This window comes from Halichoerus grypus, chromosome 7 (assembly GCF_964656455.1).
Source record: "Halichoerus grypus chromosome 7, mHalGry1.hap1.1, whole genome shotgun sequence".
In the NCBI taxonomy this organism is placed as follows: Eukaryota; Metazoa; Chordata; class Mammalia; order Carnivora; family Phocidae; genus Halichoerus; species Halichoerus grypus.
Window position 1 is genome coordinate 85,953,595 of NC_135718.1, and position 17,996 is coordinate 85,971,590.

At 46.1% G+C, this 17,996-nt stretch overlaps 1 protein-coding gene across 4 annotated transcripts in view; it reads right to left on the minus strand.

Annotated features, from left to right (window-relative positions):
- Nucleotides 1-499: 499 nt before the first annotated feature.
- The window catches only part of NVL (nuclear VCP like), a 93,953-nt gene continuing 76,456 nt past the window's right edge, over nucleotides 500-17,996 (minus strand). For 3 of the 4 annotated variants that reach the window (XM_036118887.2, XM_078077824.1, XM_036118879.2), the window contains 4 exons: nucleotides 13,113-13,189; nucleotides 10,479-10,567; nucleotides 8,118-8,188; nucleotides 500-820 (listed from right to left, as the gene is read on the minus strand). In XM_036118887.2, coding sequence (XP_035974780.1) covers nucleotides 776-820; nucleotides 8,118-8,188; nucleotides 10,479-10,567; nucleotides 13,113-13,189 — 282 coding nt within the window. In that variant the 3' untranslated portion in view covers nucleotides 500-775. The remainder of the gene's footprint in view (nucleotides 821-8,117; nucleotides 8,189-10,478; nucleotides 10,568-13,112; nucleotides 13,190-17,996) is intronic. The other variant, XM_036118878.2, reaches the window with a different exon arrangement.

Below are 17,996 nucleotides of genomic sequence, written 5' to 3' on the forward strand. Positions count from 1 at the left end.
CCGCGTCAGAGCGGGACAAATCCTGACGGCGCCACTGGACAGGATGCAGCGAGAACATGGCACCCCTTCGTGAAACTCCCGCCACGGCCGGGGTGGAACCACGAGGACGCCGCTGACAAACCGCCGAGGGCATTCTACAAAGTAACTGGGCCGGAACCTTCCAGAGCATCAGAAGTCAGGAGACGGGAACTGCTCTGACCTCGAGGGAACTCAAGCAGAAGAGGAACAGACAGCTCACTCCTGGCCCTTCTGTCACGAAGGACAACTTGGGGCAGCTGGAGAGAGGGGCATGGCAGGGGCTGGGGGCCCACGTGACAACCATGCCTCGCGGCTGGTTTCCTGAGTGTGACGGCTGGCTATCGGGGGACCCTGGGGCGCGGGAGACGTACATCACGGTATTTGGGGGTGATAGGGTCTCGGGCTGGCAATGCATGCTCAGATGGCTTAGGGGAAAAGTTCTTTTTACTGTGATCGCAACTCTTCTGAAGTACAGTCAAGATGGTTTCAAAATAAACATTTTATTTAAAAAAAGTTATTGGTTATTTTAGTTGAGCAGTTAAACATCTTTCTTGTTCTTAAAAAGCGGGGAGGGTGTCCCCGCACCCAGTTGGCCAGACGGGAAGAGTCTTTGGCTCTGACCGGCCACGTCACTCTGGGAATAACATGCGCACACGGGACCCCATCCGCAGCAGGTGGCAAGTGGGCAGCTCAGAGCGTGTGGGCTTCTCGGCTGGCTGGACGCACTGTCCTTCTCCGAGGCCAGCTGCTGCTGGGGTCACCGGCTGAGGGACCGCTGCAGAGCTTCATACATCACCTGGTCCTGAGAACAGGGGACAAGACAGACAGAGAGCCGATAAGTGTGATGGGGGCTGAACTGCGTCCCCCAAACGTGCACGCTGACGTCCCACCCCCAGGACTGCGCAGTGACCGGAGGTCAGGTCTTCAGGGAGGCAGTGAAGTTATAACGAAGCCCCCAGGACATAGGACCGCATGTCTGCAGGAAGACGAATGAAGAACAGACGGGCCCGGGGGGCCAGGTGAGGATGCGGGGAGAGGACGCACGGCCTCGGGAGAAACCAGCCTGGCCCACCCCGCGATGAGGGACGGCCAGCCTCCTGTCCTTCCACATGGAGCTCCGCCTGCTCTGGCGAGTGCCCGGCCTGGCGTGCGGCCTGTGAGCCCGACTCCCAGCGGCCCCACATCAATCCCCGTCTTTCTGTCACCGGCGTGGGGACCAGCATGACGGACTGTTTACAGAAGTTAGAATTAGGGTCAGTTCATGTACCCCTATCACAATGTTTTAATTATTGAGGCTTTTAGAAAACAGATCGTGTTTTTAGCCGCCCCCACCCCCAGCTTGGTGTTTCTGCAGTTTTCCTGCTGCTACAGTTTGCTTGGTTTACCACAGGAACTTTTGGTTCCCCTGTTTGGTCCCCAACACAAAATAAGCAAAAATCAAAACAGAGTAGAGCCATTTAAATGATTCCTAACAGCAACCAACGGCCTTAGCACTGAGGTGTCTGCCGACCAGCCTGGGGACACGCGCCAGAGAACAGCCACGGTCCCCGACGTCTGGCGGCCACGGAGATATTCGCAGAAATGCAGCTTCGCTCCCAGAAGCGGCCACAGTGGGCCCCTCTGCATGTGTGAGGTCTGCCCAGTGTTCAGAGGGGCCTTTACGACCACTAGCTTTTACTCTGAGGACAATCCTGAGTCAGACAGAAGCAGAGCGGATGTTCTCTCTGCGACAAGTCAGAACCCTGACCAGAGGGCAGGGCGGATTTTCCGTTCACGGGGGAAACCCATTTCCTGGACTGTACTTAATGTTCACCTCCGGTTTGAAAGATGGATTTGAAAATAAAAAAAAAAACAAACTATGTACTTGTTTCAGTGATTTTTCAAGTACCTGTCAAACAGTTTCAAAGGTGAACATAAAGTAGGAATTAGTGAAATGCTGAATTAACTCTGAAATAGGATAAAAGGGTCCCTCTGTACATCAGTATCACTGCTGAATAATCTACTGTAAAGACATTTTAGGCATGCTTAGTTTTTAACCAGGTTAGAGCAATTCCTTTTTTAGAGTAAAATAACTTTTTAAATTATAAAACAAGATTTATTGCAAAAAAATTAGAAAATACAGATCAGCAGGAAAAAAATCATTTCCAGAGATAACTATTATTACTATTTTGGTCTTCTGGAACTTTCAAATTACTATTTTTTCAATATTAATTTTTTTAATTTTTAAAATTTTTTATTTATTTTTAAGTAATCTCTACACCCAACGTGGGGCTTGAACTCACAGCCCCGAGATCAAGAGTCACATGCTCCACCGACTGAGCCAGCCACGCGCCCCTCAATATTTAATGTTTCTGAACAGGTAAGACCTTCATATGGTGCAAAGTTCAAAGAGGATAAAGCCCGCCCGCCCCCCCCCCTCCCCGGCAGCCGGTCTCTCCCCACAAGCAGCCGTCACTAGTTTCATAAGTAATTGCTTCATGAGGGCCAGTTAGGGAGCCAAACGAGGAACGTGGAGCTTCACCTTGATGTGATGCCTTATTTTTAAAAGATCAAACTAATAATCAGGTTGGTCATCTGCTTTACTGAATATTTATTCAAAATTCATACTATGCGTATTTCCAAAAGAGAAGTTGTAGCTTCTTATTCGCTAAGTTTTTCAGAAATCAAGTATTTAAAGATTACGATCATCAAAAATATGAAGAAGAATATGCTGGTACTAAGTCTCACGAGGACATCTGTGCAGCCTTCCACAATGTGTGGCATGACAGGTGCAGATACGTTTTTAATTAAGATTAGTCACACGGCCTTTGCCGTGTAGTTGGTCCCGTTCAAGCAAAAGCTACGTGTAAGCCTCTTCCTAACGCCGACGGATCGAGTGACCAGGTTAACGCATGTTCTATGTGTGGGAGCCCTGTCTCCGGCGGTTCTTCTCTCTGGGAGCCCAGCACAGTGCCTGGCCACGCGTACAGCAGGTACTCGATGCACGTGAAGAGTTGGATGGTAGGTAACCCGTTAAAACACAGCTGGGCGCAGGGGGCTCCGACTGGAGGGGCCGTTCTCCTATGAGTGTCCGTGGGGTGGAAACAATCCGGGAAATGAACCGTCTACTCCTGAGTGTGGAGAAGAGAATGGAAGGGGTGTGGGCAGCGGGTGTGATGAGCACAGAAGCAGGAGGGTTGCTCTGGGTGGTTTAATAGAGGAAGTTGAGAAAGAAATCCGACTGTCTGAGTGAGGCTTCCTTCCTGACGGTGGGAGAGAGCCACAGGAAGCAGAGTGAAAAGCCTGAGATGTGAGACAGTAAGTATCTGGGAGAAGAGTCTCAAGGTCTCAACGCAGACAGCAGCGAAGCTGGCCTCAGGTCTCCGATGCGCAGGGAACACCACATGGGCAATTATCCCGCGCGGCCTGTGAAGCCAGGTGCGGCCGGGAGGCCGGGAAGGGTGGCGCGGCCGGGACACACGTCTCCGGATTCTGAGAAGCTGCTGGCGGATGGTCCAGGCTTTTGTGTCGGGCATCTGTCCTCGCAGATCGCCAGCCTGTCAGGTCCTCCTGGGACCACACAGGATGCAGCCACTCACTAGCAATTAGGATGGGCAGGGACCTCCAGGTGGAGCCTAAGGGCCTGGCCCTGCCCGAGGGGGAGCCGGTGAGGACAGACAGATGGAGAGGAGTGTCCGCTCCCCATCGACACCCTCACCCTCAACCAGTTACCCAGGGCTTACTGGGCCAGGTGACACTTCTCTGCTTTTGGCCTCTAAACTAAGAGCGTGCTGAGTATTTGAGAACTAGGAAGGCCAGCTCTGCAGATTTCGGGACAGGACGTCTGTCTTCTTAGACGTCTCCTCATCATGAATCCCGTGTTCACTCACTTCAGAGCAATCGCCATTTCTGTAAGTACGTCTGAGAGGCTAAAATGTGCTAAGTGTTCCTTGCATGCCAAACAAAATCTAGTGGTTCTCTTTCAGCATGAAGACTCCAAACCCCAACCCCGCCACTACCACGTCAGTTAACTTGAGTCACCAGCACCTTATTTACAGATTTTCATTCTAGACCTTTATAAAACTCCACGGCCCCTCACGTGGGCCCTGGCCAGGACATCTAGTTTCCTAACTGACCACATTGGTTCTGGCAGGGATCCTAACCTGGGCTGGGCCGACCCCAGGCTCCCGTGATACTCTCTCCCACCAGAGCTGGCGGGGACTTCTCTAGCTGGGAGGTGTCTGGGCCTGCCGGCACCCACCTTCCCCCAGGAAACGAAGGAATGAGGTTCTGTAGCCTAGAGTCAACTGTGCTCTTAAGATCCTTGTTACGTGGACCAACAAACTCTGTTGTTGTTTAAACTCAAGTTACATCATTTTATTTTATTTTTCTATTTGAGAGAGAGAGATCTTGTGAGCCCACGGGCACAAGCAGGGGGAGTGGGAGAGGGAGAAACAGACTCCCCACCAAGCAGGGAGCCCGATGCAGGACTCGATCCCAGGACCCTGAGATCATGACCTGAGCCGAAGGCAGACGCTTAACCAACTGAGCCACCCAGGTGCCCCCAGGAACTCTGTTTTTCCCTGCTCACCTGAGTTGGAGTTGGGTTCTGTCATTTACAACTAAAAGAGCCCTCATTTTAAAAGCAGAATGAGGTGGCTTATCAATGAGCTGCTCAGATTCACATCCAGAAAAGCGCCATACCTTTCGACCCTGCCTGTGAAGAGGTTCTTTACCACAGCTCTCAACTGGGAAGCACCAGGAAAAGAGAAGGAAGCAGGATCCGAGACCCCCAATAAACTTAATACACACTGGTGTCAAATTCACCTGCAAAAGTGTGCAAAGGAGATAAAGCAAAGACTTAATCCTTAATTGTCGTAGCTGCTTGGATGAAAACATGGCCAAATTCAGAAATCAGGTCAAGTGATTTTCGGAACTTTTCACAACACGTTTGTAGCCTCTGTAATAAAGTCACTCAAGCAGCAAACGTGGGAACTTTTCAAAATTACAGCAAAGTTTCTAGAAAATTGTTCTTGGAGGTAAAGAAAGTAAGAGAGTGATAAATGAACTATCCGAAGTCAAGAGATAAAAACCAACGGAACTTCTATATATCAGCAACAGTTAGAAAACAAGATGTAAAAAAATCCACAAATAACATAAAAAAGTATAAATTACTTGGGAATAAATCTGATGAAAGATGGTAACATATTTATAATGAAAACTCACTAAGTCAGGTGGATCTAAGAAGTGAAATGAATTAAAAAGTGAATAAATTTATATAAGAGAAATTAGATGAATATAAATAAGTGGACAGAAGCACTAAGTTCATGAAGTGAAAAACTCTCTATTCTTAAGCTCTGCTCTCACAACTGATCTAGTCCCATTCCAAATCCTAGCAGGCTTCTCGTGTAGGAATCGATAAGCTGATTATAAACTTTATATGGAAATGAAAAGAAGCTAAAATATTTTTAAAAATTGACGGGGGGATAAAGAGGACAAATCTGGAGAACTTATACTACCTGATCCCAAGACTTACAGATCTATAGTCATCAAGACAGTGGCAAAAAAGATACCATGGCCTGAAGACACACATAGAGCATAGGAACGGATCCACGCATGGATGAACAATGGGTTTTCAAACAGAGGGCGTGGTGACTCCGTAGGAAAGTCTTCGCGACAGAGTCGGAGCAAGGAGGAGCCATGTGGAAACACGGAATAAGACCCCCACCTCCCCTCTCATCAAACTAAAACATTAATCTGAGACGGATCATAGGCTTCCATGGCAGGACGCACAAGCCATACACGCAGGAGCCGAGTTGGCCTCCTTCTGGATTCAAGGCTCCTACTCTCCAGAAGGTGCGTTAGACGACAGAAAGGTGAGCAGATTTGGACAGAATATCCTCTGCGCGTGCACATCTGAATAAGCTAAGAATCTGTGCAAGTTTATAGTAAGGAGAGAAATGCCTCATGTTTAGGAGTGAAGCATGAGGACAGGACAGCAGAACTCCAAATGGCCCACGAGCATGTGAAACCGTGCTGGCCGTCCGACCGTTCGGAGATGCTCACGGAGAGCACACGGGGCACCAGTTCCTGTGCCGCCGGACACCGCCATGAAAGGACCCTGACACTGGGGGACTCGGCCGCTCCCCACGGAAGGGTCTGGAGCCCTGGCTGCGCACCCCAGCTGTGTGCCCAGGAGAAGGGCAACACTGTGCTTGCTCACTGACCCGCGGTCCCCTTTCACACACACGTTTACTCAGGAAACCACACACACCCCGGCAGCGCCGAGTGTCCCCCAAGAGAGGAAAGGAGAAGGAACCATGTGCTATATTCTCATCCTGGAAAGCTGCTCAGCTAGAAACGGAGCCGTGTGTTTAGCCCCACACAACAGGGACGGACCCCAGAAGCCCTCCACTGAGCTGAGCAGCCAGACTAGGGAGTGCACACCGCAGGCTTCCATGGGGATGCAGCCCACACACGGGTCAGACCTGCAGTCACGGGCAGTGCTGTCAGCGGCGGCCACCGAGGGGCCACAAGGAACTGTGGGAGGGATGGAATGTTCTAGACACTGATGGCAGTGCCGGCTACGCTTGTTGGAGATCACAGAACTGTGCGTGTGCACTACCGTGTGCGTACACTTCTACTAAACAGTGAGGCTAGAGGAGGGGCCGCATCCCCACGTCCCCGTGTCCCCTTGAGGAGGCACTTCGTCCCCGTGTCCTAAGTCTTGACAAGCCCGGACTCCAGCTGCAGGAGAGGAACAATTCAACTAAAACAATGTTTTATATGGAAATGAAAAGGAGCTAAAATATTTTTAAAAATTGACGGGGGATAAAGAGGACAAATCTGGAGAACTTATACTACCTGATCCCAAGACTTACAGATCTATAGTCATCAAGACAGTGGCAAAAAAGATACCGTGGCCTGAAGACACACAGAGAGCACAGGAACGGATCCACGCATGGATGAACAATGGGTTTTCAAACAGAGGGCGTGGCTGATCAGAATGAAGAGCACCAGTAACATTAACTATCAAACTGTTCCTGGGTTTTATTCAAAGATGCTCAGCAGAACAGACCGGTTTCCTCTGGGATACAAAAATGCCTGAGAGGCGAAGGCAGACCACTCTTTCCAGCTATGGTGGAGAACTGAGTGTGGGTACAGCAGACTCTTCTCTGAGAGCCGAATCAGAACCACCACCAGCCCAAACTAATTAACTGGTTCCTGTGGTCACCGGTGGTAAGGTGGGAGGGCGCCCAGCTGGCTCAGTCAGTACAACATGCGACTCTTGATCTCGGGGTTGTGAGTTCGAGCCCCACGCTGGGAGTAGAGATTAATTAAAAATAAAATCTTAAAAAAAAAAAAGGTGGTACGGTGGTCACCTCACCTAGAAGGTTCAGAGCAAACCTTGAGACACCGAACAGGGCAGCCTGCCTCATGTAACTCCTTGGACTTTGACTCAGGGGTTTTCAATCAGTAAATATCGTGAGAAATACGAGGCCTGGGGTAATAAATGGCTAATAATTTAAAGGAAGTTTTAGCCCAGCAGGAAGCAGGTTCTCGTGGCTAAGGCGCATTTTACTTCCAGGAACCCCAAACAAAAGACTGCCAAGTCAATGAGCTTTATCACGGCGGTGCGCAAGCCAACTCTTTCTGTGGACTGGATGCATCCCTGCAGCTCCATATTGCAGCGGTCGTCCTCATTACCACAAACAGATTACCTCCGCACCGTAAGAAGCAAACACACGAGATCCGGCGTTATATATAAAGAAAAGCGAGCCGTGTGTTTAGCCCTTCTCTGACCTTACGGTGAAGATCTGTACCTGCCTGAAACGCAGGGGAGAGTCCCATAGGGAAGGCTGGCTCCAGGCAGATAAGACTTGTTGGGAAGGGTGGAGCAGGTCAAGGGACACGCGGACCAAATGGGCTAAAAATCCCCAGATGGTGGAAAGACCCACATGGGTCATCCTCTCTCTGGCTTCAGTCTTTCAAGAAACACACAAAACTACCACCTCTCAAGAACACTCCCACAAAGACAAGTATTTTCCTGGTTTCCATGAGTTCACAATCTACTGGTCTCCATTCCAGTCTCTTCTCTACACATTAAGAGCATTTCTTACCTTTTTTGATATAGAAGATTTCACTTTCTTGAAAGCTTCTTCAAAGTGCTTCTGACTGACCTTGAGTTCACCTGTGGAACAAATCACAAACACATCTGGATGGAGGGCGCTAACCGTGACTAATGGCCTAGTTTCTCCTGAGACACTTCCAAGCAGTCAAGGGAACACGGAGGAGATAGCGATCACACTGGGTCTCTTCTGAATGACAGTCAAGCCCGGTACACTCATCAGATGTTTTTGGACATCTTTTCATTTTCATTTAATTTACACACACCTGACCATATTTAATTTTAAACAAATGCTTAACTTTTATATCAGCATCCATTTTAGTGTAAATTTTTTCCCTCCAGCAATTGAAACAGTTTACTTTGGGACAAATCATATAAAAAAGTACTTTGTTCTTCTTTAATTAGAGAGAGACTATTACCGTTTAAAAAAAAAAGTCCCTGTTTTCATTACCCGCCCCCCCCTTTATTGAGATATCACTGACATATAACATATGTAAGTTTAAGGTGTATGACTATTGTGATGATCTCAGACGTGTCGTAAAGTGATCACTACAAACGTTAGTTGGCACATCCATCCCTCACGTGATTACTTGTGTGTGTGTGGGGGGGGGGTAATAACTTCTAAGATCTACTCTCTTACCATCTTTCCAGTATATCATCCATATTGTTAATTATAGTCATCATGCAACACATCTGATCCCCAGAATGTGTTTATCTTATAGCAGGAAGTCTTAGCCTCTGACCAACGTCTCCCCATTTCCCAACCCTCTGCTTATCAGGTTTTAATGCAGGACACCCCAAAGAGACTATCACTCCTAAACAGACACCCTTTGAAAGCCCCTCTTTGCACTGTTTACGCCTTAACTTAATGGCAATGTTTAGTGAAGAAGAGCCAGAACTGTTCCTTTTTAAGATAATCCAAATAATTTAACTGGGAGTGGAAAGTAATATTCCATAGTTATTTAAGAGTGCATAGGCAGTAACAGATGTTACGGAGTTATATCATAATATATGTTAGATACAGAGATAATATCACAACACTGGATCAGAAGGGGCTCTCCTTTATAAGGTTGTGCCATTATATAAGTAAATCAAATAACTACATTTTGAACAAGACTTGGTTTAAAATGTTACTATGACAGCTTACACAACGACAATTAAAACTGAACTATCTACACAGATATTAGGATACCATATTTACCTAAAAATAAAATAAAATATAGTTGAACACGTTGAGTGGAAGGTGAAGAGCATACGTATTTCGGTGAGGAAGATATCAACGCTAAGTCCCTAGAGTACAGGTAACTAGAAATGTAAACTGCAGCAGAGCACAGATGTCAGAATTTGCTCCATGATTATAAACTAACATCCAAACAGCCAATCCGTGTAGAGAGGCCCACAGATTTTCAGTGACAAATCCCGAAACACTGTGAGACTCTGCTCCCGGACAGCACACTTACACGATGTTTCTTACAAGATATGCTAAGTTTGTGAATTATATCACCTACTTCCAAGAGGATTTTTTTATTTTAAAAAAACTTTTAAAATTTTTATTTATTTTTATTATTTTAATTAACTTTAATGCAGAGTAAGAAAACTCTCCATGGGTAAACCCTTTTTTTCCATATAATCTGAATGCCATGGCAATTTCTTTCTTTTTTTTTATTTGACAGAGAGAGAGAGACAGCGAGAGCAGGAACACAAGCAGGGGGAGTGGGGGAGGAAGAGGCAGGCTTCCCGCTGAGCAGGGAGCCCGATGCGGGGCTCGATCCCAGCACCCTGGGATCATGACCTGAGCCGAAGGCAGATGCTTAACAACTGAGCCACCCAGGCGCCCCGGCAATTTCTTTTTTATTATTATTTTTTTTTCCTGATTCTATGTCCAGTGCTCTTTTATTTTTCTCTCCAAATTTTTAAATCTAATTAGTTAATATATAGTATACTGTTGGTTTCAGGAGTAGAATTTAGTGATTCATCACTTACATCCTCCAAGAGGAATCTGAAATAGCTTATAATAAAGGCAGTTCGGATACTGAATCTAACAAACACACAGGGACTTCATCAGGAAGGCACGTGTGTGGACAAATGTCAGCAGCAGAGACGCCGCCAGAACTGTAAACAAGTTTGCTCTGAGATTCTTGGGAGCCAAAGACAGTGGGAATGAAAACAGATGTGTTTTGGAAATGTGCTGTGTGGACTCCGGGGGGAGGCTGAGGTTGAGAGGCTACCAGACGGCTGCCACAGAAACCACACGAGGCAAAGCCTATGGGAACGGTCTCGTCAGAGCCACGTCAGCAGTGAGGTTCTGGAGTGATGATGACGGGGAACGGAGACACTGCAGAAAGCACCCTACCTGTCTCACCTCCGTCCTTCGGTCTTGTCATTTCCTCTCTCAGGGCGCAGATGGACGCCTCCCGAACCAAAGCAGAGAGATCTGCACCCCTGCAGGAGAAGACCTGCTCTCAGTTATTCTACAACAGTGCGAAGAACAGAGTCTGACCGCGGTTTCCAGTCACAACCCACATAGCTAGGGTCAGCAGGAAAGAGCTTTTTGCTTTTACTTAAAATATTTCTAACTTATATTTATTTTATTTATTTGTTTGTTTTTTAAGATTTTATTTATTTGACAGACACAGCGAGAGAGAGAACACAAGCAGGGGAGTGGGAGAGGGAGAAGCAGACTCCTCACAGAGCAGGGAGCCCAATGTGGGGCTCGATCCCAGAACCCTGGGATCATGACCTGAGCCGAAGGCAGACGCCCAACGACTGAGCCACCCAGGTGCCCCAAAATATTTCTAGCTTTTAGAAGAAGGGTAATTATGATGGAAACAATTCAAGGAATCATAAACATTCCTGTGCTAACAGCTATAGATACTAAAGTTAACATAAAAAGTCTACCTGAATTGCCCAGGCGATAGAAACTTCCACATTTATCATAAAATCTCCATCCACGAGGCCCATGCCACCAATGTGCTGCCTACCGCCGAGAGTAAGCTTACAGAACAGTCACTAATGGCACCTAATTCAAAAGGGGGAAACACAAAGACGAGCAAGTCTTTAATGCCCTGACTCAAGCCCGAGCTGGGTGGACCCGTCATAAATGAATTAAAGCAGCTAATAAGCCTCCATCTAATTACTTTGTGCAATACTATCCTGACTCAGCACGGTGCCGGAGTTCAGTGAACAAGTATTACTGGCCTTTCACTACCTTACATCTTCAACAGAATTCTTGCAGCTCTTTGGGAGAGAGTTTGGATCTGGGGATAAAAACCTCATTTCTAGACATTAAAACTTATTTAATGTATAACACTGACCATCCACATAATATGTAACATTAAATCGCCACAGAACTTAAATTATTAGCTGAATACAATGTTTCTGTGGCTAGGTGTCAAGTTTATAAGGTTGTGCAATAATCACATACATGCTGCGTATTCATCCCTTTCCTTAATATTTAAACATCTCCCATGGGTGCAGAGACCTTGAACTAACATAAAAAAGCAGCTGACGACGGTGGAATTCCGTGTCTCTCAAACCCTGGTGACCGCAGCATTAAAACCCTAATTGTACGCCATTCAACATTAACCCTGACCGCTTTGTAAACCTGCACCCTACGCCGGAGAATCAGAACATGTGGCCCTGGGGTACGTTCTGCCATTAAACTGCCTCTGTGGGTTTTGGCTCTCAAAGCTGTAAACTACTCACTTAATTAAGCCTTCCCCGCCCCCCCCAATAATAAGTTCATTTAGTGGTACGAGTCTGATCCCAATGGGGGGGGGGGGGAAGCACTCTCCTTAGAGGGAGGGAGGGGCTCCGAGCGCGTCCTGTCATAGAGACAATCCCTGCCTTCACATCTGAGCCAAGACAGCTGGACAGAGAAGAGGCTCAGGGCCTCAGATGCCCATATACGAAGAAAAGAGATAAAACGACGCATCCTGACCACACTCCCTGAGAATGATCCATGTGGTTTCCAGTGCAATCATCTTGATAAGAAATGAGCTTCTTCAACCAGACCTGGAAGTAACGAGGTGCCAACACTGCTCTCTGCAGGTCTGTTGTTGGGATGTAGGTTTACGCTGCGGAGTAACCACATCCCAAAGGCCTCGAACAGGAAAAAATTGTCTCAGGGACATCTGTCTGGGGGGGCTCAGTCAGTTGAGTGTCCGACTCTTGGTTTCAACTCAGGTCATGATCTCAGGGTCGTGGGATCCAGCCCCGCGTCAGGCTTGGCACTAAGTGTGGAGTCTGCTTGAGATTCTCTCTCCCTCTGCCCCTCCCCGCCACCCGCACGCTATCTTTCTCTCTCTCGCTGAAATAAATGAATATATTTAAAAAAAGAAAACATTGTCTTACTTGCTTGGCTTTGGCAAACACATTATCTGGCTTATCATGAGGAATATCATGAGCACCAAGTATATTGAGGATAACCAACCAATAAGGCTTTCAAAGCCAGAGGGGCAGACGTCTCCCCGTAAGGGAAATGTGAGTTTCTTTTCTTCTCTACATACCCACACTGGGACAGTTAACAACTTTACTTAACGTAAAGAAAATAACAAAAACCACGAGCTCACGAACATGGTGTGGTTCTGAAGGCAGAAATGCCGGATTTCCTGCTGTCACTATGGGCTGTGCGGGTTAGCGGGTGTGCTGTGAAAAATGCATTCTGAGCCTCGGAAAACGAAGCACTCACAGATGACCCTCTTCAGGGCTGAAGCACCAACACTGAAATGTCTGCTCATGTCTTCTGGAAGAAGGGATGGACAACTGGCGAAGGCAGCCACAATGGTCAGGGAAGCTGGGTGCCAAGAGTCAATGTGGGAGCAGATGCGCCCAGCGCCAAAGCTCCTCGGAGCCTCGAAACAGGTAGTCCCTTCTCTCAGAAGGAAGAGCCAGGACAGAGCCGGATACCGAGCTTAACCCTCCCCACGGGACCACTGTCCCCTGTTCTGCCCATGAGAGGTCACGAACTTGAGACCGAGGTACTCACGAATAGCAATCACAGCGCAGGTCAGCGGCAAGGGCTTCCAAATTTACGTCTGCACCCAGGGGGGGTCTCGTGCCATTCTAAGAGAGAAGAATCAGTTTTCACTGAGACTTTAAAGATCGGTACTTTTCCACCTAACAGGTTCTTCATGAAAAGTAATGACCGCTTGACTAAATGAGTATTATTGACTCCTAGACCAGTGTAGTGAGATTTCTTTAAATTTCAATTTTGAGAAACAAGGTTAAGAAGCAGACTCCAAAATTCAGAAAGCTACAGGCAAATGATTGATCTTGTGGAGTCTGGAGGGTCTGTGTGCGGCTGCACCAAGAACAGAAACCACCACCTCAACCTTTCTAAAGGGGAACAAACACTTTTCCTCTGGCCGATTAAACACGGCAAGTACGTCGGCAGTGCTTAGTTTCGATGCGAGGCTGGCGGGCAAGGTGGGAAGAACCGTGAACTTGACCAGGAGAGAATGCCACCCGCCCTCTGGGCTCAGTGTGTCCTCAGCCCTTGTCTACAACTCGATCCAGATCTTGGTGCCACTTCCCCGTTGGCTCATATACCAACAGATGCCAGAAGGACAGACATGAGGACACGCTCAGAATTTCAGCAACACACAGGCATACACTTACACTACAGATGTAATGACATTTTAGTGACTTAAAATCATGACATAGATAGATGGCAGGTCTGTGAGTTTCTGCTTTATTATTCTGATTCATAACGTACATATACATTGCGTACAGTCCTTCCTTTGTAACAAATATCACTTTAGGAAACAAGTGAAGAAACACAGAAAGTAGGCGAGTCAACGGGCTATTAAACCTCAAGGTCAGGTATTACACATCAGCAGGGCGGGCGCCAAGCATGCGGAGGGCTGGACCAGACGACCGGGCGCCACATGCAGACATGCAGCGTCCTCTCTCTTCCTCCCGGCTGTGCATATTTAACAACTTCATGAACTCTGCAACTGCTATGACTTGATAAAACGCATTTGTTCATCCAACACGTATTCAAGAAACAGTTATGGTCCCACTCAAGAGTCACCTGGGAAGTCGTCATGGGTAAACTCTGTGGGACCTTGGGCAAACAAGCTTGGTGCTTTTCTCTTTTATCCCTCCCGAGTGTGGAAAACTAGTGGCCAGACTGCATGGTCCCTGATAATGTATAAGGTTTCAATTTAGTCAGTTAACCCTGGGGCGCGGCTGGGCTGGGGGGAAGGGCTGGAAGGAAGGAGCACAGCTTCTGAGGCTCTGGTGATGATCTCTCTTCTCTTATTGTGGTAACATTTGCTTAACAAAATTTATCCGTTTAACCATTTCTAAGTGTGCAGTTTAGTAGCATTGTGTACATTCACAGTGTTGTGCAACCATCCGTCTATAGAGCTTGTTTCATCTTCCCCAAATGAAACGCTGGACGCACAGTCACTGGCCCTCCCGCCCCCTCGGCTCAGCCCTGGTAACCACCACTCCATGAATATAACCGGAAATGTTCTCTTCCTTCATCTGGAGGTCCTGCTTATAGAAACTCATGCAGTTGTATTTAATGATGTCTCCACTTCTCTGTATGTGTACGGTACTTCACAAAAAAGGACTAAAAAGAAGTAACATTGGACCAGGAATTAGGAATTCTGAGTTTTAAAGTTCAAATCTGCAACTGAAAAAAATACAGGAGGAAGGAAAGTTTCCAAATTCATTCTGTGAGGCCAGCATGATCCTGATCCAATAAAGACACCACAAAAAAAGAGAACTACGGGCCAAAATCCCTGATGAACATGGATGCAAAAATTCTCAACAAAATATGAGCAAACTGAATCCAACAGTACATTAAAAAAAACATTCACCACAATCAAGTGGGATTTATTCCTAGGATTCGAGGGTGGTTCAGTATTTGCAGATCAATCAATGTGATACGTCACATCAACAAGAGAAAGGCTGAAAACCATATGATCCTTTCAATAGAGGCAGAAAAAGCATTTGACAAAGTCCAACATCCATTCATGGTAAAAACCCTCAACAAAGTAAGTTTAGAGGGAACATACCTAATATAATAAATGCCACCTATGAAAAACCCACAGCTAATATCATCCTAAATGGGGAAAAACAGAGAGCTTTTCCTCTGTGGTCAGGAACAAGACAGGGATATCCACTCTCACTACTTTTATTCGACACAGTACTAGAAGTCCAGCCACAGCAATCAGACAACAGAAAGAAAAAAGGAATCCGAATTGGCAAGCAGCAGCAAACATCTCTATTTGCAGATCACATGATATTTTATGTAGAAACCCCCAAAAGACTCCACCAAAAAACTGCTGGAACTGATAAATAAATTCAGTAATATCACAGGATACAAAATCGAGGTACAGAAATCTGTTGTTTCTATACTAATAATGAAGCAGCAGAAAGAAAAATTAAGAAAACAATCCCATTTATAATTGCACCAAAAACAATAAAACACCTAGGCATAAACCTACTCAAAGAGCTGAAAGACCTGTGCTCTGAAAACTATAAGACACTGATACAAGAAACTGAAGATGACACAAAAAAATGGAGACATTCCATGCTCATGGATTGGGAGAACAAATATTGTTAAAATGTCTATACTACCCAAAGCAATCTACAGATTTAATGCAATCCTTATCAAAATGCCAACAGCACTTTTCACAGAGCTAGACAAACAATCTTAAAATTTGTTTGGAACCACAAAGACCCCGAAGAGTGAAAGCAATCTTGGAAAAGCAGAGCTGGAGGCATCACGATTCCAGACTTCATGTTATATCACAGAGCTTTAGTCATCAAGACAGCATGGTGGTCGCATAGAAACAGACACATAGATCAATGGAACAGAACAGAAAACCCAGAAATGAACCCACAACTCTATGGTCAACTAATCTTCGACAAAGCAGAAAAGAACATCCAATGGGGAAAAGATAGTCTCTTCAGTAAATGGTGTTGGGAAAACTGGACCGCTTTCTTACACCATACACAAAAACAGACTCAAAATGGATGAAAGACCTAAATGTGAGACCTGAAACCATAAAACTCCTAGAAGAGAACACAGGCAGTGATGTCTCTGACATCAGCCATAGTAACTTCTTTCTAGATATGTCTCCTGAGGCAAGGGAAACAAAAGCAAAAATAAACTACTGGAACTTCATCAAAATAAAAAGCTTCTGTGGAAAAAGGAAACAACCAACAAAACTAAAAGGCAAACTACTAAATGGGAAAAGATATTTGCAAATGACATATCTGATAAAGGGTTAGTATCCAAAATATACAAAGAACTGATACAATTCAACACCCAAAAAACAAATAGCAAATTTAAAAAGGGGCAGAAGACATGAACAGACACTTCTCCAAAGAAGACATCCAGATGGCCAACAGACACATGAAAAGATGCTCAACATCGCTCATCATCAGGGCAATACAAATCAAAACCACGATGAGCTACCACCTCATACCTGTCAGAATGGCTAAAATCAGTAACACAAGAAACAACAGGTGTTGGCGTGGATGTGGAGAAAGGGGAACTGTTGGTGGGAATGCAAACTGGTGCAACCATTCCGGAAAACAGCATGGAGGTTCCTCAAAAAATTAAAAATATAAAATACTAATTCAAAGCGTTACACACACCCCGATGTTTACAGCAGCATTATCTACAATAGCCAAGATATGGGAGCAGCCTAAGTGTCTACAGACCGAAGAATGGGTAAAGAAGATGTGGTATATACACAGTGGAATATTACTCAGCCATAAAAAGAATGAAATCTTGCCATTTGCAACGACACGGATGGAGCTGGAGGGTATAATGCTGAGCAAAGTCAGTCAGTCAGAGAAAGACAATTATCATATGATTTCACTCACATGTGGAATTTTAAATTATAACTAAATTATTAATTTAATTTAAATGGGGAGGGGAAGCAGTGCAGGGGGGCGTGGAACAGCACACTGGGGCTTCCCAGGCTCCCCGGAGGCAGGAAGGCCTGGTGCACACGGGCCAGTCCAGTCCCTGCAGCATCAGTAGAAGCAAGTAGGGGGGTAGGGGGTAGGCGGGTAGGGCAGAAGCTGCCTCTTCAGGCATGAGCCCTTATTAGATTCTTCAGCGTTTGTGCAGAACCGCCAGCGTTACTTCAGTCACCACGACGGACGCGCCCTGCACACACTCCACGCGCTGCCCGTTTGAATCGAAGGCTCGATCTAAGGAATAAACTCATGGAGGACTGCGAAAGGATAACTCTCCAGGACTTCTCAACATCTGAATTCGACGCTTGGGTCAAGCTGGACTCTCATAATGGCCTGCATACCGGCAGAGTGCACTTCTCTGACCTTCCACAAAGTTGTTTTCAACGAACTGGCTTTGAGCGAGGTCTTCAGCTTACATAAAGAGAAGCGTCAAGCTCAGTCCAGAAATGCTTCTGTGTTTATGACGGGAACACTGTTGAAAACACTGTCCGCCAAATTCAGCGTTCCTTTTATGAGGGCCGAGAGGAGAAATCTTCCTCACGTCTGCACGCCGCAGGGAGCTGTCAGCTTTCTAGATACAGGACACCCTTGAAGTGAAATCTTTTGTGATAGCTCACTATACAAAGGAATGCAGTAAATGAATAATTATCTAAAACTAATATTTCAGAAAAATAATTCTTAGAATTTAGATTTCAGATATTTTCTAATTCTTAGGAAATTCACTTTTTTTGAAAAATAAGTAACCCCTTATATACCGTCATGTGAAAGAAAGTAATACGCTGCCTTTTTTGAGAGTGTGGGGTGAGGTCTACATGGGACACCTCCAAAAGTTTCAGTACCAACATTACTTTCCAACTAGCAGAAATAAGGGCTGAGAATCTTTGGATCATTAAAATCTAATCATTCTTGGGTGCCTGGGTGG